This window comes from Leguminivora glycinivorella, chromosome 15 (genome assembly GCF_023078275.1).
Source record: "Leguminivora glycinivorella isolate SPB_JAAS2020 chromosome 15, LegGlyc_1.1, whole genome shotgun sequence".
NCBI classification, from domain to species: Eukaryota; Metazoa; Arthropoda; class Insecta; order Lepidoptera; family Tortricidae; genus Leguminivora; species Leguminivora glycinivorella.
In genome coordinates, this window is record NC_062985.1 from 15713510 (window position 1) to 15728635 (window position 15126).

At 39.6% G+C, this 15126-nt stretch overlaps 1 protein-coding gene across 2 annotated transcripts in view; it reads right to left on the reverse strand.

Moving 5' to 3' along the window:
* LOC125233838 (RNA polymerase II elongation factor Ell) overlaps positions 1–15126 on the reverse strand; it is a 77917-nt gene that overhangs the window by 14872 nt on the left and 47919 nt on the right. For both annotated transcript variants that reach the window (XM_048139974.1, XM_048139972.1), the window contains exons 4-7: positions 8927–9078; positions 6210–6482; positions 1173–1243; positions 547–703 (exon numbers count right to left, since the gene is read on the reverse strand). In XM_048139974.1, coding sequence (XP_047995931.1) covers positions 547–703; positions 1173–1243; positions 6210–6482; positions 8927–9078 — 653 coding nt within the window. The remainder of the gene's footprint in view (positions 1–546; positions 704–1172; positions 1244–6209; positions 6483–8926; positions 9079–15126) is intronic.

Below are 15126 nucleotides of genomic sequence, written 5' to 3' on the forward strand. Positions count from 1 at the left end.
TGATTTTGACACAAACGTGGAAATGTCACATACTTACATACAAATGTGATATTTATGATCGAGGCTTTGGGTGAATCTTTTCCTGTGTCTAGAACTTTGTTTTATGGTATTGGTTTGGTATCTTTACAGGCCTTATTAGTCAATAAGGGCTTTGGTTCTGGTTTCCATGTTTTCATAGAAAAATAAACCCTGATGAGGTTTGCCCGTTTGAAAAGGACCTCCTCAGTTACTATAAAGTAAATTTAGAGATTAAGTTCCAAGTGAGTTATTTTTAAATAGTCTATTTTTACAGTTTTTGGCTAGTGTATTGATTTATAAGCCCCGACCTATGTCTACATTGAAATTTCCACGCATAATGCCAATGCCTTGCAAAGCTAGAATGGTACGGTCAACCAATTGGAACCCTAGGCCACTGTAGAACTATGTCACAGTGACGTTATAAATCAGATTGTAAGAAATCTCTTACTGCTTGTCATTTTGACATGGTTGTAGAGTGGCCTAGGGTTCCAATTGGTTGACTGTACGCTGTACGAAGTCACGACCGACCTCTTGAGTATGCGTTTCTCCTCCTCGGTATAAAACGGCCAATCTTCGTTGACGTCGTTCCATATGTGCCTATGTAAGTGGTAACAGTTGTCCTTCAGGGAGCCTATCTGAGGCAGGATCTTGTTCACCACACTGCGTTCCTTGTCCTTGATTCCCTCTGTAATGGTAGGCCGGGTGTTAGAGTTTTGTACTTACTTATAGGATATAGTATGATTTGGAAGGCTTTTATTGAAACATGGCTTTTTCGTGGGCAATTTGGAAGAAATCGGGAATTAATTCATCTGTATTTGGGTCAGTTTAGTTTCTTAATATAATATTAACACTTTCGCGACCAAGAACCCGGCTAGTGGGCACTCGTGAACTTTGCTCAGATGCCGGAGAACCTGCAGGGCTGGTTCTCGCCATACAAGCGAACGATTATAAATTACGACCGCTTTCTGACGCAGTGCGGTATTTTTTAGTTTGTGTTAAGATACTGGACTAAAATTAAAATCCATGTTTTAATAAAAACGTTACAAAACATACGATATCTGTGGTCATGTCAACGAATATTCAATTATAACATTTTATGCAGAATATTTGTTGAACTGAGTTGTAATATTAACGGAAAGGAATGGAAAACGTACCTTGATTGAGCCTTAAGTATAACTCCGGCTTTTTGAAGGGTTTCAATGCTAATAACTGTATAAGTCTTTCTCTGAAAAGAAGAAAACAAAAACATATTAATTAATTGTTTCAACTAAAATAGACCACCAAAATAAATACTGTTTATTCCTAAATACAGACAGACCATGTCATTTCGGGCTATGTGCATCAACCACAGTTCTCACATGCAAAACATTTTGCGAACGCTAAATGCGCTGATGGAACTGATCCTTAGTGACATTCCTAGCTAGAATGACTTGCGTTTTTGGGTAGACCTCTATCTGTAAATTTACAGTGAGACTAAAAGTGGAGTGTACAGTACCAGTCTGACTAACATCCCAAGCGTGTCAATTTAGGGAATATTCATATAAACATACATACATACCACCGAAAGTACGTGTACCCACATATGGGTCAATACAATTCAGAGCGGGGCAGTCAACATGTTAAATCTCTTTGGTTTCCTAACCTATTGTTACGTTCAGTACCTAGAATAGTTTTTTTCTAAGTCACGTACCTATACCTATTACTCATGAAACATAATCGAGGTAACTTGGGAAACCCAGGGTTTTTCTACAATGTTATTCTGTCATTGCCCTTTCTAAGATCATCTTAAAGAAAAAATCTGTTTCCCACGACATAATGTTACTACTTCGAGATTTTAATTTTAATTAGAGATTTGATTGGTATTCAATTTCTTAATTATAGTTTAGTTTAATGTAATATTTATTAATGGCAGATGACTATTATAAATGTTAGTAGCCATTGTTCTTACCAAAGCAGTGTAAATAATTCAGAAAAACAGTCTAGTGTTGCAATAGTTAATTAAAATTCAAGTATTTCCACTTTTCGAAGTCATGTGACGCGTTGCCGTATACAATACAACGATAATATTTACAATTTTGCTTTTTCTATTGTAAGAACGCGAATAATGTATACATATATAAAGCAAAAGTAAATTATTATGAATCTTATTGCTTTGCGTTGAGGTATCAGATTGTTTGTCATGTTTGTACGTGTCAATAACAGCTAGCCTTGGTGAATCATATGTAATAGCCGTGTAAGCGTTGGCTGGTTAAAAACAACCAAACTAATAATGAAAACTGATTTTGACGTCGTAGTTAGAGATGTCTCGAATAGTGCTTTGGCCGAATACCGAATATTCGGCTTCTCTCTCTGAGTATTTGGTATAACATGAGAATATTGAGGCACGTTAAGTATAAAGTCTTCGCCAACAAAACATAAAAACCGAACTCCATAGCGTAATAATCATCCAATTAATCGTAATAAAAAAAGCTTAACAAGAATACAATAGCGATAAGACCGCCTGTTGTTACCTAGTTTTAATCGTTTTATTAATGTAATCTCCTTTTAATAAGTGGTGCACAATAAAGTATATATTATTATTATTATTTCCTTTATTTATTTCTTTTCTTAGATTAGGTTTTTTACAATATGAGTATAAAAGTAAAATAAAATAAAACACTTACAAAACAATATAAAACATATAAACACATTATAAAAAACCTAACCTAGGGTGCCGCCAGCAGCGGGGCAGGGCCCAAGCTGCCGGTGGTTAGGGCTGCAGAGAGAGGAACCGTCGGACTATCCGCGCTGTGTCCAAAATCACCGCCTTCTGCATCTGGCCCTTGATCCAACCACCGAGCGAGAGTCTCTTAAGATGTTGGTCGAGACTCTTCGCTATGAGACCGTTCGCTGAAACGACTATCGGGACAATGATCGTTGAATCAACATCCCACATGGTGGTTATCTCGTGAGCCAAGTCTAGGTACTTACTGGACTTGTCCTTCTCGGCTTTCACGAGATTCTCATCATGGGGGATGGTGATGTCAACGAGCACGGCCCGGCGTTGCGGTCGATCTATTATCACAATGTCAGGCTTATTGGCTACAATAGTCCTGTCAGTGATAATAGATCGATCCCAATAGAGCGTGGCACGGCCATTTTCAAGAACTGGCGCAGGTAAGTACTTGTAGTACGGTACTTCGCGGTCCACAAGGCCGTATTGAAGAGCAAGCTGCTGGTGAATGATCCGGGCTACGAGATTATGCCTGTGCAAGTACTCACCGTTAGCAAGATGAGAACAACCGGAAATGATATGCCTGAGTGATTCTCCGGGACGGCGGCATGCCCGACAAATGTCGACCGTGCCGTCCTTCAGGATATATTTCCGGTAGTTGTTCGTCATCATAACTTCGTCCGCAATTGCACAGGCAAAACCCTCAGTTTCTCCGAAGAGGTCCCCGAATCGTAACCAGTTCACCGATGCGAGCAGGTCTACATCGGGTCCCGTGAGGGCCTTGTAGAACCGCCCGTGTAGCTGCTTGCTCTCCCATACCGCCTTGCGGTCCGCAGTACTTAGTACCACAGGTTTGCGCCAGTTCTCTTTCGCCAAGGAGAGCGGCGTGAGGTTTCCGTCCACTGCCACCACATCACGATGCATCCCACACTCGTTGTTAAGGAAGTAATTCCTGAGATTGTACACCTCACGGTTGTGGAGATTTTTGGCGTTTAGGAAGCCTCGACCTCCGCACTTCCGTGGGATGTACAATCTCATAACAGACGAGCGCGGGTGTAACATACGGTGTGTGGTAAGCAGTGACCGGACCCTCCGATCCAGGGCGTCCAGCTCGGTCTGGGTCCACCTTAGTATGCCAAAGGAGTATGTGAGTAGAGGCATTACCCAGGCGTTAAAGGCGCGCACTTTATTGCCTCCTGACAAAAGACTGTTAAGGACTTTTGTGAGCCGACTGAAAAAGCGCTCCTTCACCGACCGTCTAATGCCAACATCCTCAATACCCAACGACTGTGACATACCAAGGTACTTATAGGTTTCTGATTCAGAGATAGATCTGAACGACATCGTCTCAGAAAGTTGTAAATTTTCTGAATTTACAACCTCCCCCCGCTGTACATGCATAACCGCACACTTATCGACACCAAACTCCATTCTGATGGCGGTACTGAAAACTTCTGTGGTTTTCAATAGCACCATCAGGTCTTGGGTGTTCGGTGCAAATAGTTTGAGATCGTCCATGTACAGAAGGTGAGAGATGACTTCACCCTCTCTCCGAAGCCGGCAACCTAGCCCAGAATCCTTCAGCAGGGTGCTGAGGGGATTCAGAGCTAGGCAGAACCATAATGGACTCAGACTGTCACCCTGGAATATTCCTCGCTCAATCCTTATTATTATTATTATTAATACATTTAGTAGCCTACAAAGGCCGAAGTCGATCATAAATCATAATTATTCGACAAAGTGGCCGAACACGTCAAAAATAAAAAAAAACATTCAGCCAAATACCATATTTAAGAGGCCGAATACCGAATTGTAGTCGAATATTAGTTGCATCTCTATAATAATGCCCAAATCCGACGGAGCAAGACAATGTACTATTAGCTCGATAATGGCGGCAATTAGGCAAGTCCGTCGTTTTTGCTAGAATGCAGAAACACAATATTTGTATCGAATGGTATTTAATTACGCTAAGGTAATGTTTTCCTTAGTTCTTGAATAACTTGTTTAAGTAATTTGAGGAAGTCTTTGTAAGAAACGCCGTTTGCGCGACTTTATGCGGCGGTATAAAAACGACACTGAAGGCTGATGGAAAAACGGACACTAGCTAGTTAAAGAGGAAAGATAAAAATATTTTCCCGTGAATTTTTTAATTGCAGTGTTCATTTCAATATTACGGGGTTTTAGCAATAATCGTCAACAACCAAAGACGTGTGGTGCCGTGTGGTGACGCCATCGGAAAATAATAGCACCACCTCATCAAATCCTCTAGAAGTCGCATAAGGCAGAAGATATGCACATGAACGAAGACGACATTGACGACCGGTCTGGCCTAGCGGGTAGTGACTCTGCCTGCTAAGCCGCGGTCCCGGGTTCGAATCCCGGTAAGGGCGTTTATTTGTGTGATGAGCCAGATATTTGTTCCTGAGTCATGGATGTTTTCTATGTTTATATAAGTATTTGTATATTATATATATCGTTGTCTGAGTACCCACAATACAAGCCTTCTTGAGCTTACCGTGGGACTCAGTCAATCTGTGTAAGAATGTCCTATAATATTTATTTATTTATTATTTATTTATGAGCAAGGCTTTTTAAGGGCAAGGTCCTTGCCCACGAGACCTGTGCCGCCACCACACCAAACAAAAAAAAAACATAAACTTGTATACAGAGGGAAAGGAAAGTCTTCGAGTTCCTTCCTAAACTTATCTATTTGTTGATTTCTTTCTTTGGAATCTCTGCCAAAACTCTCAATGTCTGTGATACGAACATAAGCTCCCCAATGGCATACGGCCATCAATCTCACTGATATCACAGTAAGTAGACGCCCGATAAGTGGGTAGATTGCCAGGAAGAATCACCCATCTATTATTAGAGTGTGACAAAGTGAAATAGCATCTCGATGTTTACGCGGGCGAATTTGTAGCATATTTGATTGTAATAATAAGACTAGATGGTGTTTGGGAATAATTATGTAACCACATTTTGGCGTTTGATATATTTGGCCCTATATCTTTACCACATTGCTATCGCTTGTTACTGTGGTTAGTTAAAAAGAGTGTTGTGAAGCGTCAATTTAATTATAGAAATTCAGTAAAGAAACAAACTTTAAAGTTAAGCCGTTATAAATCTTTACAGACATCAGCGACAGCACCGGAGTTGACAGCAGTCGCCGTGGCCGAATTCAGCCGTGGAGTTATTATTATTATGATAAACCATTAATGACACAACACTCAAAGTAACACCGTTAGCTAGCTTTAATAAAATCCTAGAGAGATTTAGGGCCAGTCGTATCGACCACAGTTAATAAACATGTCAACGTGACGCAGCAGAAGTCTGCCATACGACTAAATAAATAGCAGAAGTCTATGGAAATATTGGAAATCGCGAAGGCTAAATTCGGTAACAGACGGTTTGGTGCCACCGACCTTCAGTAAGAAGCTAGAGGTGAGAGGTATGAGAGTAAAATAGGTATACGTACTTGATGGACCGCCTCGCGAGTTGCGGGTTCTGAGGGGGCCTCTGCGGCTGGTGGGGGAGCGGCTGCGGCTGCGGCGCGGGCGCGGGCGCGGGCCGCGTGGCCGGCCGCTCGGGCCGCTCGGGCCGCTCGGGCCGCTCCGGCCGTTCGGGCCGCTCGGCCCGCTCCGGCCGCTCGGCCCCGAGCGCGGCGGGCCCGGACGAGTATAGGGGATGAGAGGAGCGCACTTTCACACGCCGACCGATGTCCGTTTGGTTCGGTTTTATCACTCGGGTGCTGGAAATATAAGCGGTTCTTTTAAAATCATCGGTTTGTAAAGTTTATTCGCTATGTTATTAAGGTTCACAGGAAAATGTATCCGAGTAGATGAAGGACATTTATTACAGTAGAGCACGAGCAAGATTCTAAGTGGGTTACAAATTATTAATACTAAATACTGTATAAATGCATTTTCATTACATAACATTAGGTAATAAGTCCACACTACACTGTATAGATATGTATGTGATAGATAGCTATGAAAATCCCAAACCTTGCCTTATATTGTGCAATTTTGGATTAAGTACAATATTAATTTCAACATTATTACGTGGCAAAAGGAAATCCAATGGGATTTTATAGATGATTCATAGTCTCCTTCTGTATTTTCAATTGCCTATTGTGAAATGAATAATTATGCCACAGAATTTCAGAATACTTAGTCAATAAGTATTAAACGATATTTGAATATGTCAACCAAGTATTGATCGCAAACTATGGATATGCCCAACAGTGGGCCTACCGCGAAAATCCACATTATCCAATCTCTATTGCTGTTGCTAACTTTATTATAGTGAAGTGATAGACACATAACATAACCTAACCACAAAATTAAAATTTTGAAAAAACCCCCGACTGCGACGTAGTTGACCGATTTTCATGAAACATGGCTAAGAACACTCCCGACTAACTCAGCTTTCAGACAAAAAAAACTAAATCGAAATCGGTTCATCCGTTCGGGAGCTACGATGCCACAGACAGACACACACACAGACAGACAGACAGACACGTCAAACTTATAACACCCCTTCGTTTTTGCGTCGGGAGTTAAAAATGAAAATTTTTGAGATCCACGGTAGGCCCTCGTAGTTTCTTCCTTTACCAGTTAGCGAATCAATAATATTAATAAATACATTTCATTAAAGTGTCGAAAGGGCCTCTACGCGTTGGCTTCGGCCCCGCGCACGCCTCCCAAAGGTCCGGAACACCATTGTTCCGTGATGGGAAAGACATACAAACGAATGATTGTCAGTATGTATGCACAATTACCAGATATGGTTTGGTGCCGTTAACCACAGATGGTTTCAATAAGGCGAATGGTAACGGGTAGGTATTTCGCTATTTCTTTTATACTTTTATAGCATTTCAATTAGATGACATTCATTCTGCACAAACTGGGTTATGCTAGGCATAATTGACATTGACATAATAAGAATATACTTGTTTCTATTAAAACAGTTGTTTTAGACCAAACGTGTTTAGAAGTGGCATAAAAGTATGAAATTAAAACTGTTAGTTGATTCGTCAGTGATTGACAAATGAGTTTAGTATGTTGTGTACATGAAAAGTGCTTAACCCATTGAGACTTTCATAAGCATATCTTAGCATAGCTTTGCATAGCATAGCTTTGCTTAGTTTGGGGCTAAGTTGATCTGTATAAGGTGTCCCCAATATTTATTTTTATATTTTTTATTTATATTTACAAAATAAAAATTTATGATTTTGATGAAATTTGCCATAGCTTAGTTTTAAGATTTACATAAAACTCAACTTCACTTGATAATTTGGTGCTATTAAAAGTTGCACTTTATTTCCGAATATCAACCGGTACGACTAGTTTATTACACTAATTGATTTCCAAGGCGAGTTAAGCATTTCATTAGCTATTAATGATTTCATTAGGCTTAATTAGAGGGCTTTAAAATTGCTATTGGCTTTTCATACGCAGGTTATTTCTGTAATGAACTGTTACCACATTAATTAGAGGTTGGGAAACACTGTTTATTAAAAATGATGACCAGAGGATGCTTCAGTTAAAGTTTATTATTACTTGTACGACTGATAGGGGTGAGCACAAAAGCTGGGAGTGGTTTACACATACCAAAGACACACTTTTGGAAGGTCTCAATCAGGTGCCAGCAATCTTACTAGCTATCATAGGCAACTATAATAACTATATTGTATGGTCCCCTTTTAGTAGTCGACCAAATAATGAGTGTTTTCAACTTGATGATTATGAATTTTATTATCATAAAAGCACTAACCATTTCCTATTTTCCGGTGCCTAAACAAGCCCAAGGGATAACAGGTCCCCATTTCACCAACTTGACAATGGTCACCATTAGACATACATTTCTGTGTCTAAAAGGTAACTGAGTAGCGTCTCAAAAGAAAACCAAGGAACGCAATCTCCGAGCGAACACAAAGGGCCACATACACTAGCGTCTTTTGAGCATCGGTGTCTAGTCAGCGCTATGGAAAATAGCGTTGCTGCTCAGTTTTCAATTTTCATAGAGTTGTCTAAAACGCCGACGTTCAGAAAACGCTAGTGCGTGGTATAACCGACCGCCGGAGAAGGTTTATTCAAGTGCCGGTGCTCGAAGCTAGTTTCGTGCAGGTTTACTCGTAGGACTAGCAAGGTGACCATAGTCAGAGTGAGATAGGGGCCTGGCGACACTCACCATTTACTCTGTTCGGCGGCCACCGTTCTCGCCATGCGGTCCTTGGTGGCCTCGTACGAGTCGTCGTTGGCCTGCACGCGCATCCGCCGCGGCAGCGGCCCGCACGCCTCCAACCGCCGCGCGCCGCCGCTCCTGACGCACTCAAACGAACCCTGGAACACAAACGTGCTACGGTTAATACTGGGGATATAGTTATGGACTCCAAGCGGTTTAGCACAAGTTGCGTGGTGGTGTAGGTATCTTCATTCGACACCCTTGCTGGGATGTGAGTGGCCCTTTCCGCGCTGGGCGCTGTGGGGGCTATAGCGGGTCGCGCCTCCTCTTCGTGAGGCGGTCTTCAGTTAAGGGAAATAGATGACTGAGCATCCGGGTTTAGTACAACTTGCGTTCTTGCGCGCTATATGAAGCCATAGCTACATCAAGCGCGACTTCAAGTAGGTATGGACTCGCGGGCGAGAGCGCAAGTTGTGCTAGACCGCCAGATATTATTTTATTTCCACTCCTATACGACCTATTCTAGCCTAGGTCTTAGAGTACCTACGGACCATCAATAGCACTATTTTATCATGCCATTTTCACATTCTTCTTCAAATAAAATCTGTTAAACATACCTATATCCAAAATTTGAAGTACTGAAGAGTACAGGTTCAACCCACAATTCACAATATAAAAAAAAAACTCAATGGACATGTTTTGCTACTGAAATACTAAAAGTAGAAATGATTAACGGATAAGAAAGTATATATGCGAACATGCTGCCATCTAGTGAGCACTATTAGAAATAAAACAACTATGAAATACACTTCTTTGGAATGTAATTTTCCATAACCAACAAACACTGCTGCTTACACTTGCCGACACTTTGATAAACCAGAAAATACAAGAAAATCTGTCTGTTGTTAAATTTTTACTGCATCTCTGTCATCGTCTTCGTAACACACGGGCCGTACGATTAAACTCGAGAACTTACGATTTCAAACATGTCCCAGTTGTAGACAATTAAAACGTCACTTAGAAAAAGTTGTAAACAGAAGAAAATCTCCACCGCTTTCAATTTTATAGTAAAAATTAAAAGTTTTCCTGGGTCACCGTTTGCTAAGTGTTTGTAATGCAACACGAACGGCCAGTGCCTGAAATCGCACTTTCTAACGGCTATTGAGTAACAATCCCAGTACGTGCTGAGCGGCGCATTCCGAATCTACTCCACTACTAGCATTTTTTGCTAATTCGTACCACAATGGTGGAAGAAAACTGCAATAACATCTGCACAAGTGTGACGGGACCCATATACACTACTATGTACCTACGCAAGGACGTTTTCTTATTACATCTATGATATTCGCAATTCGCGTTGCAAATAGATACTCTGGGATCTTTGGGCCTGTCTGTTGATCGCTACTGTTACCTTTTGCAAAGACGCATATAACTCCGTATAAACACGAAGTCTAAGAAAAAGCCGTAACTCGGAGTCGGAGACATCAAGAAAAATCCACCTTTGGTTGATTCTCAGTTAGATGGCGCTCATATTAATATTTGACAGTTTTAACACATATGAAGTTGAGAATATGGGGCAAATTGTCAAAACTGAGGTTCAAAAGTTTTAATCTTCTTTCAAGAGATGGCAGTCTATGCATTGTGACTACACAGTACCTACACATTTTACTTTGACAGTAGTACTATATATATATATATATAATTATACTGTACCCTCTTTGCATTTGGGGTCAACTGACAGTCTGAACTAGTAATCTGTGGGTCCTTAGTCTACACGACGAATCGGACTATTTTATAAAAAAATATTTACCTTATCAGGGAACAATGTACTGAGCTATTTACCAGACAAGTCTCAATCTTTTGCCTACAACTGTCATAAATATTTACAAAATAATCCTGACAGGTGTCAGGACACCTAACGAAGTAATCAGAAGTGTATTTAAAATAGATTAGACCTCTCATTAAGGACTCGTTAACTGTCGTGCCTGCATAATAGTAAACTAACCAGGGTCAATATGAAAAGTTATTCTTAAAATACAACATAGTAATTCTGAATTGTTGACTGTTTTTAAAATAAATTATTTCAGATCATGCAAGAAATAAAATATTTGAAAACGATTAGAAAAACGCAGACTGAAGCATGCAGTAGCCATCAGGTAAAATCGGAAAGAACCCGTTCGACAAAACACATATGACTAAAACGTCAAATACCATTTATTTATTAGTAGCACATAAAAAAGAAAAGTGTGTAAAAATGTCATCAATTTGGTCAACATTATCGGGCGTAGTAACCGTTCCGCGACCCACAAACCCAAGCGGAAAGCGTATTACACAGGGGGCCATAGAGAATATTAATCGACCTCCATCTTGGATCAGCTGAGCGAGGGAGGAAACAGTAACGTAAATCGTTTTTATGGAGATGTGTAGGTCAAAACAATTACATTGATAGTTTATCGACAAGCAACAAAAACGAATAAGTAACATGAAAATCTGCACTTTTAGGGTTCCGTAGCCAAAATGGCAAAAACGGAACCCTTATAGTTTCGTCATGTCCGTCTGTCCGTCTGTCCGTCTGTCCGTCTGTCCGTCTGTCACAGCCGATTTACTCGGAAACTATAAGTACTACAGTGATGAAATTTGATGGGAATATGTGTTGTATGAACCGCTACAAAATTATGACACTAAATAGTAAAAAAAAGGAATTGGGGGTGGGGCCCCCATACATGTAACTGAGGGATGAAAATTTTTTTTTCGATGTACATACCCGTGTGGGGTATCAATGGAAAGGTCTTTTAAAATGATATAAAGTTTTCTAAAAAACATTTTTCTTAAAGTGAACGGTTTTTGAGATATCAGCTCTCAAAGTCGTAAAAAGTATGTCCCCCCCCCCTCTATTTTTATAACTACGGGGTATAAAATTCTAAAAAAAATAGAGGTGATGCATGCTAATTAACTCTTTCAACGATTTTTGGTTTGATCAAAGTATCTCTTATAGTTTTTGAGATAGGTTGATTTAACTGTAATTTTGGTTTGCTGCTACGGAACCCTTTGTGCGCGAGCCCGACTCGCACTTGGCCGGTTTTTTGGAATGTTTTTGCACAAAAGATATTAGGATCTGTTTTAGTTTTTTTTTTTAACCATCTTTTTGCCTTTATGACACAATCAACCTTTAGTTTAGGTATAGGTTACCTGCACCAGAGCATGCTCAGTTTTAAAGCGTTCCTACATTGTGCATTGTGCTGTGCTATACTGAAATGCACCACCTTATGTAAACTTTAGTACTGATTACATTCAATAAGTGGGAATTGATACAAACTTTGCGTTGTCCGCTAGTATGTAGAAAAAATGTAAGTATGTAGGTACATTGTAACGAAAAAAAAACTCTCTGTGATGCAGCTTCATTACAAGTTAGATTAATTAGTACAGATGTAGCGCGAAAAGGGTTTCCTTTGAAAACACAGACCAACCCCTATAGACATCTATTACAAGACGACTCGCGGTCGCCAGCCTTCCTAGTATTTGCACTGATATAAGCGCGGGCGCTCGCCGTGCCCGATCAGTATCGACCAAGTAACAGACCCGAAAGCAGCGCGTGTTTTTCGCACTAAAAAATTGAAAAAGGGTATTTTGATGCCTTAAAGATGTCCACCTGTAGTGTGAAATGGTGTGGAAAGGTAACAAGAAGCTCAAATTTAAAAAAACAGACGGCATTACATTCCACAAATAAGTCATATTTATAATTTATTCAGAGCCGGCATAGGTCAACTTATATTGGCCACTTACGCGTCAGTAGAGGGACAGTCATACTTCTGTCCCTTTTCATCTGGCGCGACTGCCCGCCGTCCTTGAAACGGCCAATCACAGCGCGCTTAACACATTCCCCGCCCGCTCCTCGCACCCCAAACACTGGTGACTCGTATCGCGAACAAAATATACAAGATTTCTACTCTATAGGAGGTTCTCTGTGTTTGAAAACGTTCGTATTTGTCATGCTAGTTCAGTCAATGTCAGTACATATTGTACTGAGACTGACTGAAATAGCATGATGACACGTTCGTACATTTCCGTAACAATTCGAAGGCAAATCTACACTTTTCGCACATCTGTAATGTTAGTCTCATTACAACCTCACATAGGTATTTTACAGCTATACAACACAATTTACTTGATACTTCACATTTCTACGAGTAAATAACATTTATCACTTGATTAAACTTACTTTATTATTCTAGAACGATTATTAATCGCTAATTATGTTTTCAAGTATAACTGAACAGATGCCAAGTTCAAGTAAAAACGAATATTGAGATAAGAATTGATGTTACCAACTGTTACAATTACAAGCTGCACATATACATTGAACAAATTATTCGAAGTATATACTTTGGGACTCGTATACAATAGTTTTGACTTCCAATATCCTTATCGTTCGTTCGAAATAGAGGTTAACATGTCAGTAAGAGAGCGGTGGCCTCCTGAGCTATAGCAACAAAATGCCATATTAACAAAAAAGAAAACAGCGATGGGCATTGCCATATGTTGCCGTGAAAACATAGTCCGTGTAAGCGTAGCTTTACTCTGACAATTCAAGTTAACACATCTGTTTAAATAGTTCATAATAGGTCCATCATCACGTTTCAATAAGAGCATATATCATGAGTTTTGAGTATGTAATTGGATAGAGTAAGCGTCATGGATAGTGATGTGCAAATTGCGGAAACTTTCCAAAAAAACCTTCAATTTCATGAAAAATTCACGAAAGTTTCACGAAAAATAAAGGGAATTTTAATTTATGAAATGGAAAGTTTCCATCCATACAACTGTCCATACAATGAATGGAAAGTTTCCGAAGTTTTCCTATGTGAAAATTTCAGAAATTTGGAAACTTTCCGTCGGCACATCAGTAGTCATGGAAAATGCATGTAATTTTGGTTCTAATAACACTGAGCGCTGTTCACTTTCTCCATACAATGTATGTAATTTTCCGTGACGTTTACGCTAACAAGTCATCATCATTCGCCTGCCCTTATCCCATTCATTTGGGGTCGGCGCAGCATGTCTTCCGCTTCCATACCTCCCTATCATCCGTCATTTCATCATTCACTTGCTTTCGCTTCATATCATCTCTCACGCAATCCATCCACCTTTTCCTCGGTTTTCCTCTCCCGTTACTTCCTTCCACACTCATTCGCAATGCCTTTCTCGTCACATGACTTTCATCCCTTCGCATCACATGCCCATACCATGCCAGACGATTAGCTTACGCTAACAAGTAACCTATTAAAAAACCACGGTAGCCACTCTGAAGTCAACTGAAACTCGTAATCTTCGAGTTACTCAAAAACAGAATAAAACCCATGAAGGCCATGAAATGCGTCAATTTTAATTTGGTTTTCCCAATTTTCAGTGAAATTTGCTATGTCAACTGTTTTCTACGCAATACGCTATATGAATGACGTAAACATGGAACAATATTTGCTCAACAGTGAAACCAATCAGATGATATTGAAGTTATATAATTACACAGTTTATATGTTAATGAATGTGAGCATTACCGGTGCTTCAGAAAACTATTAACTAGAGTAATATTTAAGAGGCCAATATCAGGTTCTCGGATGACAACAGCTTCTAAGTTATAGGCATCATTCCTTTTATATAGTCAAATCAGCTACTTTTTAAGAAATGTCAAAACGAATTTGAACTACATATCTGTTAATTGAATTTATATAAACTACAGTTGAGTGATGTCACGGTCAACTCATGCATTTACTTTAAGTAGATATATATTTCTATCCGAATTATTAAATACTTCGAAAAAATACTGAATAATTTAATTTGTTCTTAGAGTGAACAAAATAGCATTAAGCTATTTTGTTCACTCTAAGAACAAATTAAATTATTTTCATAGGAAATTAATTTGTTTTTTAGTAGACACACTACTATTATTTACTATAAACTGAAATAAATGTCAATATACATACAAAGAAAAAATTACCAAGGATCCAATCCAGCATTGGACACTTCGAAGCCTTGGTAATTTTTTCTTTGTATATGACATTTATTTCAGTTTATTGCTATTTTGTTGTTTTCAATCAGTGATCCCCTTAAGAGTAAATTTATTTGTCTTAGATATATTTATGAGAAGAACTATTAACATTTGTCACTTCATAGCCACTAATGGCTGTAAAAACGATTTATAAACCACG